This window comes from Hibiscus syriacus, unplaced genomic scaffold (genome assembly GCF_006381635.1).
Source record: "Hibiscus syriacus cultivar Baekdansim isolate YM2019G1 unplaced genomic scaffold, ASM638163v2 tig00116954_pilon, whole genome shotgun sequence".
NCBI classification, from domain to species: Eukaryota; Viridiplantae; Streptophyta; class Magnoliopsida; order Malvales; family Malvaceae; genus Hibiscus; species Hibiscus syriacus.
Genome location: NW_024063483.1, coordinates 1,408,831 through 1,425,099, shown reverse-complemented (window position 1 = coordinate 1,425,099; position 16,269 = coordinate 1,408,831). Strand labels below are relative to the sequence as shown.

The 16,269-nt window shown below is 33.1% G+C and overlaps 4 protein-coding genes across 4 annotated transcripts; 1 reads left to right on the top strand and 3 right to left on the bottom strand.

Moving 5' to 3' along the window:
• Positions 1-926: 926 nt before the first annotated feature.
• LOC120189401 lies at positions 927-2,573 on the bottom strand. The gene is made up of 3 exons (XM_039192691.1): positions 2,485-2,573; positions 1,242-1,398; positions 927-1,114 (listed from the first exon to the last, which is right to left on the bottom strand). Exons 2-3 carry the CDS (start codon positions 1,395-1,397, stop codon positions 1,067-1,069), a joined length of 204 nt encoding a protein of 67 aa, XP_039048622.1. The 5' UTR covers position 1,398; positions 2,485-2,573; the 3' UTR covers positions 927-1,066.
• A 2,098-nt stretch (positions 2,574-4,671) lies between these two features.
• Positions 4,672-6,084, top strand: LOC120189372 (histidine-containing phosphotransfer protein 1-like). The gene is made up of 5 exons (XM_039192668.1): positions 4,672-4,741; positions 4,816-4,946; positions 5,025-5,093; positions 5,171-5,315; positions 6,028-6,084. Exons 1-5 carry the CDS (start codon positions 4,682-4,684, stop codon positions 6,082-6,084), a joined length of 462 nt encoding a protein of 153 aa, XP_039048599.1. The 5' UTR covers positions 4,672-4,681.
• Positions 6,085-9,809: 3,725 nt separating this feature from the next.
• LOC120189399 (60S acidic ribosomal protein P2B-like) lies at positions 9,810-12,484 on the bottom strand. The gene is made up of 5 exons (XM_039192689.1): positions 12,454-12,484; positions 11,327-11,333; positions 10,337-10,478; positions 9,933-10,159; positions 9,810-9,847 (listed from the first exon to the last, which is right to left on the bottom strand). Exons 3-5 carry the CDS (start codon positions 10,422-10,424, stop codon positions 9,821-9,823), a joined length of 342 nt encoding a protein of 113 aa, XP_039048620.1. The 5' UTR covers positions 10,425-10,478; positions 11,327-11,333; positions 12,454-12,484; the 3' UTR covers positions 9,810-9,820.
• Positions 11,525-12,493, bottom strand: LOC120189400 (60S acidic ribosomal protein P2B-like). Its single transcript, XM_039192690.1, has 3 exons — positions 12,319-12,493; positions 11,877-12,097; positions 11,525-11,791 (listed from the first exon to the last, which is right to left on the bottom strand). The coding sequence occupies exons 1-3, from the start codon at positions 12,404-12,406 to the stop codon at positions 11,765-11,767; spliced, it is 336 nt and encodes a 111-aa protein (XP_039048621.1). The 5' UTR covers positions 12,407-12,493; the 3' UTR covers positions 11,525-11,764.
• Positions 12,494-16,269: the final 3,776 nt, after the last annotated feature.

Below are 16,269 nucleotides of genomic sequence, written 5' to 3'. Positions count from 1 at the left end.
CCAAGCAATAAGACTATGTTTTGGGATGAGAAGAGGAAACCATAGCAGTGTGTGCCAATGAACTTTAGGGTTCTTAACCCTAATCTCACTCCATAAATCACTAACTTTCTTGGAGTCAGAAGGCAAAAGAGTCTCACTCCATAAATCACTAACTTTCTTGGAGTCAGAAGGCAAAAGAGAGGAAGCTTCAGTCCTTAACTTCAAAATCTGTTGTACACTCCAGCTCATACTATCTTTGACAACAACATACCAAAAATCATTTGCTTTAAATATATACCTACTTAGCCAAGCCACCCACAATGATCCTTCTCCGGCCAGAATATTCTTAATGAGGATCATCGTGCAAGCTTTATTTGTTTAATAAAATATATTTATTTAATTGTTGTTTTGATTTAAGAATATCATAAAAAATTAAATTGGTGAAAATTTTTATCCACAAAGAATTATCTTTTGAAAGGATTAGGATCATAGGATTTGATAATGTTTTTGTAGTAATTAAATTATAACCTTTCAATTTTAACGATCTGATAATGTGTTAGTAATAATTAAATTATAAGCTTTAGAAGAAAAATAACTGGTTTATAACCAAAGTAATGATTAACATGAAGTGTAATTAATTCACACTCTTTTTTCTAGGCTGAAAATATCCCAACTAAATCAATCTCGAGATCTAATGTCAACCAGAACTAAAACGACATCATTCGCCAATACGCCAAAAGAGCACGAGTCACATCAGTTAGAAACACACGAGTTAGAAGCACGGATACCTTTCCTTACAAACGTAAATTCACAATCCTATCGAGATTATTCGTGTTCAACGAAGACTAAAGAACTCAAACAAACATATAAATCATCAAACAGCTTGCTAAATCTTGAGTTCTTATCATTTACCCTTCAAAAGAACAAATATCAAATATAATTCCACATGGTATCTTTCACAATTTCCATTGGCAGCACAGAAGTGGCAAACCAAACAATTATTAAAGCAAATAAACAAGCATTGTCATGCTAGAAAGAAAGCACAAAGTCCAGGAAATACATGTCTTCTAAGCATGAGTAGAGAGCATCATTCCGTCTTTCCAATCCCATGAGACATGTTATATATCCCTTGTCCCTGAAAAAAACCAACAACAAAGCACACAACATGAGCAATAGTTTCATGCCGAAATGGTAAAAAAAAAGTTCCTGAATCTTTTCTACAGCAAATGGAGGCTTAAGTTTACAATTACAAAGGAACTCACGATTAAGAACAGAGAACTTGCAACCAGAGCAGCAGGAATAGCAACAGATGTGATCTTATCGTAAGGTCCTTTCAGGTATGTGTGCTTGTGGATGTTTTGGAAATATTTCTGATACTCAATAAGCTTCTCCCTAGGTCTGAATGGTTGCTCAGACATCCTGCGTCACAAGGTAAGAACACAGTTATGAATTATCTAAAAGAAGATTTTCAAAGCACCAAAGACACCTCAACCCCGATTTTTCTCTCTTCTCAAATTGGCACATTCATATATCTCTTCATCTATTTTAACCAATAACATGGCTGAAAATTCACACTCCACATAAATCCCCTAGCCTATCCCCATAACCCATAACTTCGAGTTCACAACAACATGCAGGCATCAGCTTGCATCAACAAAACGCAAGATTTAACAGCAGTCCTCTCCTACATTACTCGGACTCGAGTGTAGGTGTTACATATGGAAGATCACTGAACGTCATATCCCTATCCTCATATCCATGTACCAGACATGAGAGTTGGACACAAATATTTGATGAAAAAACAAACTTGAGCAACATAGGAAACCCGTTTTTTTTCTTGTTTGGGGGGGGGAGCTAGATTAAAACAAGGACAGTTATTGATCTTCACATAACAAATAAAGTTGATGGGCAGAGAATAAAACTGATTTGCAGCAATGAAATAAAGTTAACCATCACAACATTTCGCTTCGGAAGAATCCCCAAAAAGGAAGATATCACATGAGTAGGCAGGCATTTAAAGTTTAATAATCATAAAAGGCCTTCGATATTCATAAAAAAAAAACTCATCGTATCATCACTCTATTGCCTAAGAACAGGCAATATAAAACAAAATAAAATGAACAACACTAAACCCAGTTCAAACACAAGAGGATACAATTTATGAATCCTTGGCTAAGACGCATATTAAATGGCTTCAATTAACAGCTCTACCATACCTAGCCAAAACAATTCCAAGTAGTTAATGTAGACTATTTTGAAAAAAATTTGATTCCTTTGTTGTAAATCTATACCTTCTCAAGCCACAAACATCGAAGATTGACTCCAATAAACCCAATAAAAAAACCCTAATCAAGGAAATAATACCTCGAAAATCAAATCAGTGGATTCAAACATCAGATATAATTATAAAAAAACACTTAAAATTTGCACATTAAATTAAGCACCTTTCAATATCAGATTCACAGAAGAAAAATAGATAGTAAGAGCAATCGGATCAAATCAAACCTGATTCTTTCTTTCTTAGGTTAGGAAAACCCTAGAATTTCTTGTCGACTTTGAGCCTATCAGGATTGTAGGAAATTGAAGGAATAAATAGGTTGAGTGGGCTTAGATTTTCTGGCCCAATTAAAGATCATATTTTTACCGATTCAGTCTAATTTTCTTAATCAAAATTTAACTGCTTATTATAACTAATCATTAAATTGCTTATTATAACTAATCAAATTATGTAGTGTCACAATTCCCCAAACTGCGACTGTCATTTTGTATTGATTTTAAAGTTCTTTTTAATATTTTAATAACATCTATCATTTTATTTTTTTTTAGATAAATTGTGAGTTTTATTAGCCAAAGAGAGCAAAAGTTTGTTACAACTAATACAACACATAGAGTATCACATAAAACACAAGAATAACCTAATGAATCTTCCACCTTGTACATAACTAACTTTTTACAATATCATTTCTACTGATATCTTTGCCTCTAAGTTTAACACTAATAATTTTCCTAATAACATTTAAAACTTCATTCTCACTTTTAAACCACCTGTAATTTCTTTCCTCTCATATTCAGTAAAAATGTGCATTCCAAGCTACCTTAAGGTTAAAAGTAAGCAAAGATTTATCCTTAAAGGACCGAATAACTCATTCTACCTCTTCATCCCACCTCAATACTCCTGTGGATAGATTACACCAGGCCAAGAAAGTGCCCAAATATTTCTGGAAAATTGACATTCAAAGAAAAAATGTCCCCCGCTTTTGAAATCACCGACGCAGATACCGCAAAGCCCCTCCACTTTCATTCTCAGTCTCTCGTAAGGAGCCTTCCTAGCAACGCCATCCAACAAATTATAACATGCTTAGAGACGTGGAGAGGAAACCATAAAATCTTGTGCCAAGCAACCGTACCACCGTCACAGCAAAGGACAGACCAAATCCACTTGGCCTTCACCATCTTTGCATCAGCTGCTGCAAACAGAATCTTAGCCTCTTCCCTCAAATTATGACTTTCATTTTAAATTAGTTTTTAAACTTTTAATATTCCAATTTCATCATTAATGTATGTCCCTCGTTCTAAATTGACTAACAACTTTTGAATCATTCAATTTCATTCCAAATCAGATGAGGGTGATCCTCCCAACCCAATTTGCTTCATTCGCAAACGTCAAAATTTGAAATTCCGACCTTACTTACGGGATGTAGTGTCTTATCTCACTAGACCAAGCAATTATTGGTATCTACACATTAATTTTTCGTATAACGGTCTATACACAATCTATTTGAGAAAAATAATTTTACTTGCTTATAAATACATCCATAAAGATTGATTTATACGTTTATTTGTAGGTCGATCGATTATCAATATCTAATTTACTCAAAAAGTATATTTAAAAAAAAATAACCGTAACAAAAATAGTATATTGAAAATCTTTTACTTAACAGAAGAGTTAACACTAATATATATAAATAAAGAAATCAAATTAGATTATAATATTAATCTTATTTAATTAAGATGATACAATGATACAAGAATAGAAAGATTGAGTTAAAATTTTGATATTAGACTTTAGAGAGGAAAAGAATTAAAAAAGATATAGGCTTCCACATCTTGATCAGAAGAAAAACTTTGGCTTACCACACCTTTGTATTGAAATAGACAATTCAAACGTAAAACTAAAACTTTTTTCTTCTTTTAGGTGAGGTCTAAGTTTGTAGCCTTTGAGAAGTAGCTTTGGACTTTGCTAAAGAAAGAGCGACTATTTTCAACTTCACTAATGCAACCACAGCTGGGAAAGAAGGCGACTGGTGGCGTAATTTGTATAGTATATGAAATTGATTAATATTATTGTTGTGGTTGTGGTTAATAATAGGTAACCTAAGATATAAGGTTGAAAGAACGCATGGTGTGGCGTGTGGGGGTTACTGGTTTTGTTGTCTCGTCTGTCATTTTTTTAACTGTTAACAAATAGTAATACTGCAGCTAGCTCTCATTACCAAACCAGGATCATATTACCATATTTGATTTCATTGTTATTACCATATACATGCACATTTCGCATAAATATATATATATACAGATAGTGTAAAACCTACAGCAGATGAAAGACTGAGACTAACAATTAGTCTTTTCACTTTCAGAGAGAAACGTTGGACCTTTTCCTCCCCTTTATATTTTTTTTTGTCTCTGCAAGAACAAGAAGAAGATGGTGGGAACAACACTTTCACAACAGCTCAAGAACTACATTCAGACCATGCATGCCCAGGTTTTCTTCTTCTTTTTATAAAATAATGTTGAGTTTATATCTATATAATGAATGAGTTAAATGGTTGATTGCAGGGAATGCTAGATCACCATTTCGACCATGTAAAAGCTTTACAAAATGAAGAAAATCCTCAGTTCGTAATGGATGTGATTTCCATGTTCTCCCACGATGCCGAAGCTGCCATTGCCCACCTCACTACTCTTCTGTATGTTCTATTTTCTCATACATACATACATACATGTTGATCTTTAGCTTCCTAGGTCTGATTTATGTATATGAACAGAAACTCAGCTGTTGTGGACTTCGCCATGGCCATAACCTTGGTTCACCAGCTCAGAGGAAGTAGCTCCAGGTAATATATGATGCATTTTCAGTCGGCAAATATAACAGATTTTAGTGTGTTTGATTGCGGTTTATGTAAATTCACAGCATTGGTGGGCAGAGGATGGCCATTGCTTGTCGTGATCTACGACATGCCTGTGATAACATGGACAAGGAGAGATGCCTTCAAGTATTGGAAAGGGTGAAACAAGAGTATGAAGCTTTGAGGGAATGCCTTCATATCATATTTCAGGTATTTCTTACTCCACAACTTAATTCTTTTATTTGCATTTTATACATATCACCTGTCATCCAATATATTATGATATATGTGTAGGCCTGTAAACGAACCGAACGCACACGAACGGATGTATGTTCATGTTTGTTCATTTAATAAATAAATGAACATAAAGGAACACGAACATAAATGAACAAAATGTTTTTTGTTCATGTTCGTTTATTAAGGAATATAACTTGTTCATGTTCGTTCATTTAATAAATAAACGAACATAAACGAACACAAACATAAACGAACACGAACATAAATGAACACGAACATAAACATTGGAGACCCTACCTAGGGGTGTAAACGAGCCGAGTCGAGCTCGAGTATTGCTGAGCTCGACTCGAACTCGAAAACTTTCAAAGTCAGCTTGACTCGACTCGAAAACTCGCGAGCTTAAAATTATCAAGCTCGACTCGAACTCGAAAAGGATTGAACTCAACAAAAAATTAAGAGCTCGATTATTGGATTCTTGAGTTCAAAGTAAGCTGACTTGAGTTGCCGGATGATCACTAGTTACTTGTAAATTCGAATACTCTATTATATATGAAATAAAAGAAGATTATTTGAGTAGAAGAAACGGTGCTTAATACTTAACATCCCTTCCGGAATCCATCACCTTTGGACTTGGTTTCGAAAGCAACCGGTTTCTGGGACTCCTCTTTGCTCATCGGATAACCAGCTAGTGGCGCAGTCAAATAGGGTTCCGGCGCAATGGATGTTGACGGTAAAGAACTAAACCATGTTAATATTGTTGGATTTTCCAAATAAAATTGGGTTAATTATGGAGTTGGTCATCAGAATATCAGATTAATTAATATTTTTAAGATACTTACAAATTAGTCACCAAAATTGATTTAAGAAGATTGGCTTAAACATATAATGAATGAACATAAACGAACATAACCGAACAAAAACGAACATAACTGAACGTTCACGAACGTAAATGAACGAACGAGACCTATGTTCATGTTCGTTCATTTAATTAAACGAACACAAAATCTTGTTCATGTTCGTTCATTTAATAAATAAACGCACATAAACGAACTTCCCGCCGCACGGTTCACGAACGGTTCACTGAACGTTCAGTTCATTTACAGGCCTATATATGTGAGAGCAAATTATTATAGAGGTCATTTTTATTTTGGTTTTATTTTATTTTAATCATCAAAATTTTAAAATTTTCACAATTAATTTATTTTGTTTTGGTTTTACTTTATTTTGATCATCGAAATTAAAAGAATGCTTTGGTCACTTATGTTATCCATTGTTATAATTTGGTGATTAAATTGTTAACTATATTTACTTTGGTAACGTGGTATATTAATAGAAAAAAGATTGATTTTTAATTTGATCTCTAAATTTTAGAGAAAAATATCAACTTGACCCCATAAATTCTCACAGCCTCACTTTTAGTTCATAATATCATCACTAGCTTTGACCACCTTTTCTAACCGGTGATGACAATGAACCAAATCTATTTCTTCCACTTTTTATGATTAAAAAAAAGTGAGTAACGTGGTGTAAAACAAGCAAAACTTGCAATCTCTTTCCTCTTTTTTCAATCATTTCCATTTCTCTTCCCCCCCTGTTTCTATTTATAAAACCACGATGCACCCTCCGCAGTAGGAGGGATACTAATAAATAAAAAAATAGAGTTCAAAACAGGTTGGATCGAGTTTTTTTGGAGGATATATTCGAGTAAGGTCAAATTTAGATTTAAGGTGAAAAATAATATAATTATATATTATATATTATACTTATAGAAAATTATAATAATATATCTCTATATATTATTTTTTTTCAATTAGAATCCTTATTTTTATTTAAAAGATTAATAATTTTATAAATATACTTATTTCGGTCGGGTCAGATTCGAGTTTTATCTCAAAAAGGTGGGTCGAGTTTAGGTCGGGTGAAGTCACCCTAAACCCGAGTCGAATTTTGAGTGAAATGTATATATTTTGGGTTGGGTTGGATTGGCCGAAAACCCGACCCAACCCGATCCATCATCCCTACATCCTCTTCGGTGTTTCCCTTCAACCTTTGACCTGTACGGAAACTAAGCGGGGTAATTATGATTTTGGAATATATTTAAAAGGTTGCTTATTCACTTATACAAGTTTTTAAACAAATTAAATATCTCTGACAACATCAAAAACTTAGTGAACAATAATGAAACAACTAAACTACCTACAAATAATATTGTACTGAGTTTCAATGTTCCATTAACCATATTCAAAAAATAAACAATTTGTAGATATATTCCAAAACCAATTATCTTGTTTGGTTTTCATACAAGTCAAAGGTTGGAAGAAGCGATGCACAAGTTATAAAGGATTGTGGGTGCTCATATTTATTTCGCAAACAGATACAAAAAAGAAAAGAGGGGGAAATTATTCAAATGGCAGGAAATAGATTGCAAGTTTTGCTTGTTTTACTCTCATATAGCGTTTGTTCACTTTGTTTTATTTCGATCACCTGAAAAAAAATTGATTCAATGTCGTCTTCGATTGAAGAAGCTAGCTAAAGTAACGACGATAACAAGTGACGACAGTTTGAATAATAAGATAGGTTGAGAGAATTATGGATTAAATTTATATGTTCTCTAAATGTTTAAAGATTAAATTAATGATGTAATGACCAAATTATAATAAATGATATTGTAAGTGATTTAAATGTGACTTTTTTTCTAGTTTCAATTATCAAAATCAAACAAATTAATAATATAAATGAATTAAATGTATTTTTTAAATTTAAATTATCAGAATAAGATAAAGTCAAAATAAATTTGACCTCCGTAGTAGTTTAGGTGCATGCAATTTGGAGTGGAAGATATAGATTTGTTGGTTGAATTAGGTGGTAAGCTTTTGGACAAGTAACGAAAAACATAATTGTGAATATTACCATGTTCAAGCCGATTACTAAGATTGTACTAATCCTTAGCCTAACAATGAAGTTCCATTTATTAACAGATCGAAAGAAGCATGACGGTCGCCGATGAGACAAGACGCCATCAACCATAGAATCACTTAGAGATTAAAAACGATGTCAGGATCAAGAGATTATACAGGGTTGTGGATGCTCGTCTTCGTTTGGCAAACAGAAACCAAGTTTTGCTTGTTTTACTCTCATGCCATGTTGATTTTTTTTGTCTTATTTTGATCTCTGAAAAAGGAAAAATAAAACTTTGATGAGTGTCATCAACAATTAAAAAAATTGTTAAACATTTACAGTAAACAACGACAGTGAGTTGATAACCAAAATTTATAATATGAATGACTAAAATAATATTTTTTTTTTAATTTTGATAACCAAAATCAGATAATCTATCAAATTAATACATAGATTATTGAAATATAATTTTTTTAATTCCGATAACCAAAATAAAGATAACCTCAATAGCAGTTTGCCTGTATGTAACTTGGAGACAATATGTGGCGTCGAGGATTTAGATTTGTTGATTCAACTAGGTGTAAGCTTTGGACGAGAAATGAAGAACATAATTGTGCATGTTCAAGCCGGTTACTAAGGCTATACTCATCCTAACAATGAAGTTGTATTTATTAACATAAGGAAAGAAGCATCACGTTCGCCGATGAGTCAATACACCATCAACCATAGAAAAATCCACTTGGAGGTAAAAAAATGTTATATGTTTGAGACAGCTTTAGCAACTTCAATGTTTCATGCTGTGTCAATGGAACTTGTTTTCTGTGTCGTCTTTTCATGTGCCTGATTGGTGTCCCATAATAATTTCAAACAAGGGTATGAAAGCATAGCATTTAGATATACAAAACAGCTTTAATTTGATCCAAGGTCAAACATCGGCTTGAGGTTCGTGCATGTTAAACTGTTTCATAGCTCTAAGAGCAATGGAGACATCATTTTGATGATGCAGAATAAGAATCAAAGGCGGTTCTCGAAAACAATTTGGACCACAAAAAACTTGTGCTCAATCAATGATTGAACAACTACATTAACCTAGGAAGCACAAGAGCTGCAGCATATCATCCAACAGATCTAACATGAATAAGCATCTGCACATTCTCTACCATATGCTTGTATAATAAACCTAACAGAAGCAATAAGTCGATGACTTGTGCTTATGGATCGGATCAATGAAACTGAACAATCATCCATGAGAAACTCAACAATTCCCAACAGGATTCAGCAGCTAATCCAGACATGAAATATCCCAAGCATAGAAATACCATAGATTCATTCGGCCGCCAGCTATGAGTAGACACCACATTATCTATAGCTAAACAAAACAAGAATTATGAATCAATGAGCCAAGTGAACCATGTAATCCGGAAATCCATAATTATAAAGGGAATATTAATGTCATTTTCTCAAACAAAACTGAATGATCCGAGAATAGCTAAAAAACATGAAAAAAGAAACATTCAAAACTCGAATTAAGTCTACGTCGTTGCAAGGAACCCTCGAGCATTGAGCTTGGCTTCACCCGCTTAGTCGAACAGGCTGAAACCCATATCCTGCATTGAAATGAAAATGCATTAGTAAAGAACAAACCAAATAAGAATCAACACAAGTCCATTACTGCGTGAAAAAAGCAATTACATCATCTGATTCTTCCTTCTCCTCGACCTTCTCCTCCTTCTTGGCCTCAGCAGCAGGCGCAGCTGCACCACCACCGCCAGCAACAGGAGCGGCAGAGGCAACAGCACCACCGCCAGAAGGAACTGAAGCCAACTTCTCCCTTCCACTAGCAATTAGCTCGGTGATGTCTTTTCCTTTAACTTCAGACAATAGCAACTCTATCCTATCATCTTCAGCCTCGGCCCCAACTACAACATTCAATAAATAAACAAAATAAAAATCATTCCTTCGACATTATAAAGCTAAAGAAATTTCGAATAACGTAATCCCCAATTTTACTATTTTTTCTACAATGTTCAAAATAAATGGAGATAATACAAACTGTAAAAGTGTAAATCAGGCTAAAAAAAGAGTGAGATAAAGACCTGATGCGAGAATAGCCTTCAAGTCTTTGGCGGAAGGGGAAACATTTCCCCCCAATACGGCGAGCAAATAGGCGGCGACAACCTTCATTTTTACTTGATGAAAAAATGGAGGGAAGGGAAGCCGAAAAGGAGCGGCGGAGGGGTAATGAAGGAGTGAAAAGGATGGAAGTGAGTGGGATGTTTGGTAGGGTTTTTATTTTTGGTGTGATTGAATTTCCGAGCCCAACTTCCTATCGTAAATGGGTTCAAGCCCATATCTTCACTGAAGCCGATTTATCTACGTTTCAACTGAATCTGTGATGTAATGATAAAAAATAATTTATATTTGAAATGAAATTTTGGTTCATATTAAATTTTAAGTTTGATCCAGAGAGTGAATACTTGATATTAAATTTTGGATTGCTTGTTAATAGTTTCATTGTGGCAATCAAACTTAAGAGCATTCAAAGGGACTACATTGATGGATGTGGTTCTTGTTTTATGACGCTTTGATTAGAAAGTTTGTATACGGTGATCCAGCAATCGAGTGTTTCACTGTTCAGCACCAATGAGAAGAGGGGATCCCATTAAGAAGAAGATATTTTCCACACCGTTAAATTGTGTTGTTGGTGTATTATAAATGAATGGTGTAACCATAAACTAGTTGCTTTTGTTATCCTTTTTAAACAAAAATTATGATAATTCATTCACTTCTCTTATAAAAAAATATCTATTTATTTTATAAAAACAAATCATTTTAGAAACTAATGTCTTTTTAAAGAGAGATGAATGACTGATTTTAAAGCATTAAACCAGTAACATCTCTTAAGAATCGAACTTGAACAAAGTCGGGTGTTTCACACGTTCACTCTTAATAATTACATTCCTGCAGCCGAAGCTCGGCATTAATAGCTCAGCATTTACCGATTCAACCCAACAATTCATTATTCCCATTTTCATGAACTATAGGATTTCTTGATTGAGTTCAGTGGCAATTAGTTAAATTAAATAAAACGAAGTTATAAAATTGTTTTAATTCAGATCTAATAGTTTGTCCAAATATACGTTGATAACGAATCGTATCTTACTTTATAATAACTGATTACGAAAGGGGACCATACAATCATCCATTAACTCAAGCCTAGAATATGAAAATTTGGTGTTCCAGTGTTATTCAGCCCCCACATTATCTGTGGCTAAAACACGATAGGTATTAAGAATCACTGAACCAAACTCAAGCATTGACTACTGGTAAACCAAAAATCCATAATTAGAACCGAAATGTTAATGTCATTAACTACGCTTTCTCAAACAACACTTGAGGATCCAAGAGGGAGCTAAAACCATGTTCAACTACATAGCCAACAACGTATTAAAAAAAGGGAGCCTTCAACACTCGAACAAAGTGTACCGACTATATGAAAATCTGTCGATATTTGCTTTGCCTGCTTAGTCGAAGAGACTGAAACCCATATCCTGCATACAAACAAAATTATATTAGTGACGAACACACCAAATAAGAACCAATACAAGACAATTTACTGCGTGAACAAGTAATTACATCGTCAGATTCTTCTTTCTCCTCCACCTTCTCCTCTTTCTTGGCCTCAGCAGCAGGAGCAGCGCCGCCGCCATCTGTAGGAGCAGCAACGGACACAGCACCACCGCCGGAAGGAACTGAAGCCAACTTCTCCCTTCCACAAGCAATTAGCTCGGTGATATCTTTACCTTTAACTTCAGCCAATAGCAACTCTATCCTATCATCATCAGCTTCAGCTCCAACTACAACATTCCAACAACAACAAAAAATCATTCCTTTGACGTTGTAATGCTAAAGAAATCGTCAATAACTTAATTCCAAATTCACCATTTTTCCTACTATCAGGTAATGTTTACGAGCCTAAATTAATATGAACAAATACAATGGAAAATAAGCATAAATCATACAAAATTTCATTACCGAGAAGGGTTCAAAGACAAAGTAAATCGAGTGAGAAAATTACCTGATCCGAGAATATTCTTCAACTCATCGGCTGAAGGGGAAGCGTTTCCTCCCAGTACGGCGAGCAAGTATGCGGCGACCACCTTCATTTTTTGCTTGATAACAGAGTGGAAACCGAGTCGCGGAAGTAGAAGAGGAATCTAGGGTTTTTCAGAAAAATGATGAAAGAGAGTTGCTGTTGGTAGGGTATTTTATTTTGGTGAGTGCCGCCTGATTTAATCTTGACCGTTGACCTCAAATGGAAGGCCGTGGATTATGGTTTGATGGACGGTTTTTGAGCCATCTTCTAGCGTAAACGGGCTCAAGCCCATAACCTTGAAAATATTATTTTTAAAAAATAAAGTTAAATCATTCGGATCATACATAATACCTCCAGTCGTGATGTAAAACCTTCGAACTATCAATAGGGATATTTTTTTTAATACGATGATAAATCTTTCAAGTTGTCAATAAGACTTCACTGACGAGTTGAAGAATAAATTTGATAAGAAGAAAAGATATTTTAAATAAAGATTACTCAGCATCTAACTCGTCAAATTTTCAAGTATAATAAAAAGGTTTCCAGATTATACATAGACTTATGGGTCATCTCTAAAACCTCCAGACATAATATTAAATTTCTAAAACATGTTTTCATATTTACATTCACCATAATTTGGAGAGGAAATTTATTTTTCTATAGCGTTATTATTTCAAGTTGAATGAACCGTTTATTTCCTAGAAAATCCCATTTATCTCATGTTACAGGAATCATCTTATTTTTCCAATAGTCTCATTGCCTAGAAATTGAATTGGGAGAAAGATGAACATATGCTATGAATCATACATTCATTTGACGAAAAAAAACATAATAGACAAACTTAAAAATAAAATAAAATGCTAAACACTTGGGTTTAATCTATTGAATTGGCGGGTCTAATTATTATTATTTGTTGTTTCTTACTAAGTGAGGGGTCGATTAATTATTTTTTATATCAAAAAAAGAAGAAAATAAACAGTTTGGTTTGAAATCATGCCTATATTTTTTTTAGGTTTATTAGTTCGTATCATAATGAAAAAGGGGAAAAATTGTCAAAACATTGGAAAATATAGTTTATTGAAACCAGCTGTATCTTACCACGCTAGCATGTACCGACGATGTACGTGGAAAAACCAGCGAGCAGGGGGAAAATGGGGACATAACCTATTGACCATTATTATGCATTTAAAACACGTGGTTAACATGTTAAAACCAACACATACAACATGACAAAATCCTCATGCTTAAAGTCCGCAACAAAAGGACAGCCTCAAAGTTGGCTTTAAACCATGCATCAATCTAAATACTTAATTTCAGTATTTATGTCGAATTTCGTTAATGAGTGATTTAGAAGTATTAGTTAATAGCTTAGTTATAGATATATATTAATAATATTATACTAAATATAATATTTATTCATATTTCTTAAAAAAAGTAATACCTTAATATGAAAGTATTAAACTTATCGACCAGTGTTTGATCATGCACAAATCGTTATGGATGTAAATGCCAGGGATAGATAGATATATAGACACGATGTGGATAAAAAAGTAATTTTAATGAGTTGTAATAAAATTAATTATTATTGCATTGACATATTTCAGTAATATATTGGTGTAGATTGCCATCCATCCATCGTTGATAATGATGTTTATTATTACCTTTTAATTTATAAAATAATTAAAAGATAAGATCACGCATCTATACGTTTGATATTATCCTTTTGTTAGTCAAAAAAAATATTATTCTTTTGTTATTTTAATCTCGATGAGATTCAAACGTTATTTGCTTTGGTCAAAGTAAGATTTGGATTTCCAGATATTGAACAGAAAAATATTGAAAAATACTCTTAAAGCACCGTCATGCAATAACCAAAAATAAAGTAAAGGAAATCATTCAAGGGAAAAATAATAATTTGATCGACGTTTATGTTGAAAAAAATATCATCAAAGCACCGTCAAGGAAATAATCTAGTTGACTTTTAAAATATTAATATTATATTGATCAAATTTCTTTATTAATCTAATCATGATATTTTTTTTAAATAGTTTTGAGTATTATAAGATAATATTTTTAGGATAAAATGTATGTATCAGATTCAAAGAAAACAAAGCATCAATCTGCAACAATCAACAAATCAACAAAACCAAAACTTATAATCTCTCACTATACAGTCCCTGATATAGTCTTCCTAGTTAGTTTCACCTGCACAATTGTCTCAACACAACCAAGTAATTCCTCGTCATTTCTATACACATTTCTAAAAAAAAATCTATTTTTCTCTTTCCAAATAAAATATATACAAACATTCCAAATACTCTTAAACATAAAAGAAGAAATGAAATTACCATTCCCTTTTGAAAGTGTCCACCACTACAAATCATTTTTCCAACCAAGTCTCCCACGCCGCACTCCCCACCAAGCCAAAATAATCTTCCAAATACTTACCGAAAAATCACATTCAAAAGAACATGTGATTTCTAGACTCCTCTGTCGCTCCATATAAAATGCAAACACCATCCAACATTATACCCATGCGCCGAAATTTGTCTTTAGATTATAAGATAATATTTGTTAAAAAGTATTTCTTAACTATTAATAACCTACATTTTGTGAACGCGGCTTCTCAAACCTAAGATTTATAATAAATAACATAAAACATATTCAAAATATACATATCAAACTCTAAACACATGATATTTACAATATAAATCAATTAAATCAATGTTAATAAAATTTTAAAAGATTGTTTTTTTCTCACATTACATTTAATGTTAAATTTGACAATATAATATTTATTTTTGTAAGCATTTAATTAGAACATAGAAATCTTGGGTGATCCCAATTAGAGGTGTAAACGAGCCGAGTCGAGTTCGAGTATTGCTGAGCTCGACTAGACTCGAAAACTATGAAATGGAGCTCGACTCGAAAACTCGTGAGCTTAAAATTTTCAAGCTTGACTAGAACTCGAAATCCTGAACTAAAGCTCGTGAGTAGCTCGAAAAGGCTTGAAATGAAAAAAAATCTTAAACTCGATTGAATCCTCAAACTCGAACTTGAACCTTAAATATATGAAAATCATATTGTATTTTTAAAAAATAATACATAAATGTTAATATTATTAATAATTTATTTTTAAAAAAATAAAATCTTAATATATTATATTTTCAAGTTGCTCACGAGCTTTTCGAGTCGAATATCAAGTAACTCGTTACGGCTCGTTAAGAACTCAAGTCGAGCCCATTCGATCCGAGTATTTATCAAGCCTTGATCGAGTCGATCTCGAATAGCTCACGATCTCATTTACAGCCTTAATCCCAATAGCTAAAAGATAAATTTAAGTCCTTTCAGAAAAAAAATATAAAATATATATGATAGTTTGAGGATATTTAACGTAATTAACATTATATATATCTACATGAGATTTGAAGGATTTGTATTATAATATTTAAAATATTTTATAAAATTTAAATGAAACATAATATAATATAATATAATTGCGTAACAATTGAAAACAAATGAAGTTGATTTCTGAATTGACCAGTTTCTGTCGTTATACTTTTGAACTTGAAACCCCAAAATCAAATTAATACCAAGTAAAGCAGAGCAACCCCACGTCAAGAAATTCAGAGCAGGAAGAAAATAAATGGTATTCAATTCAATGGGTTGGAAAATGGTAGGCAGAGCAAGCACGTGGTTGAATGGCCGCAAACTATACAAGAAAATGAAGTCCTAGAAAATAAAAAAGGAGACTTTTAAAATCATGAAAGTGACCTACTCCATTAAAGACCGTCGTTTCAATTTGCGCACGCGTTATTCATGCCGTAATTCAATAATCTTTTCTCGCGTGCCAAACAGTAAATATATTACCCACTTCAAGTATTATTCTATGCTCATTTGATTGACATTTTTTTGCTCCCTCTTTTCCAATAT

Coding starts and splice junctions, on each gene's coding strand:
- LOC120189401 (XM_039192691.1), bottom strand. CDS start 1,397: ATGTCTGAGCAACCATTCAGACCTAGGGAGAAGCTTATTGAGTATCAG. Junction 1,115..1,241: donor CAAGTTCTCTGTTCTTAATC/GTGAGTTCCTTT, acceptor GGTTTTTTTCAG/GGACAAGGGATATATAACAT.
- LOC120189372 (XM_039192668.1), top strand. CDS start 4,682: ATGGTGGGAACAACACTTTCACAACAGCTCAAGAACTACATTCAGACC. Junction 5,094..5,170: donor CTCAGAGGAAGTAGCTCCAG/GTAATATATGAT, acceptor GTAAATTCACAG/CATTGGTGGGCAGAGGATGG. Junction 5,316..6,027: donor GCCTTCATATCATATTTCAG/GTATTTCTTACT, acceptor TCGGATAACCAG/CTAGTGGCGCAGTCAAATAG.
- LOC120189400 (XM_039192690.1), bottom strand. CDS start 12,406: ATGAAGGTGGTCGCCGCATACTTGCTCGCCGTACTGGGAGGAAACGCT. Junction 12,098..12,318: donor GAAGAATATTCTCGGATCAG/GTAATTTTCTCA, acceptor GGAATGTTGTAG/TTGGAGCTGAAGCTGATGAT. Junction 11,792..11,876: donor AGAAAGAAGAATCTGACGAT/GTAATTACTTGT, acceptor GTTTGTATGCAG/GATATGGGTTTCAGTCTCTT.
- LOC120189399 (XM_039192689.1), bottom strand. CDS start 10,424: ATGAAGGTTGTCGCCGCCTATTTGCTCGCCGTATTGGGGGGAAATGTT. Junction 10,160..10,336: donor GAAGGCTATTCTCGCATCAG/GTCTTTATCTCA, acceptor TGAATGTTGTAG/TTGGGGCCGAGGCTGAAGAT. Junction 9,848..9,932: donor AGAAGGAAGAATCAGATGAT/GTAATTGCTTTT, acceptor ATTTCAATGCAG/GATATGGGTTTCAGCCTGTT.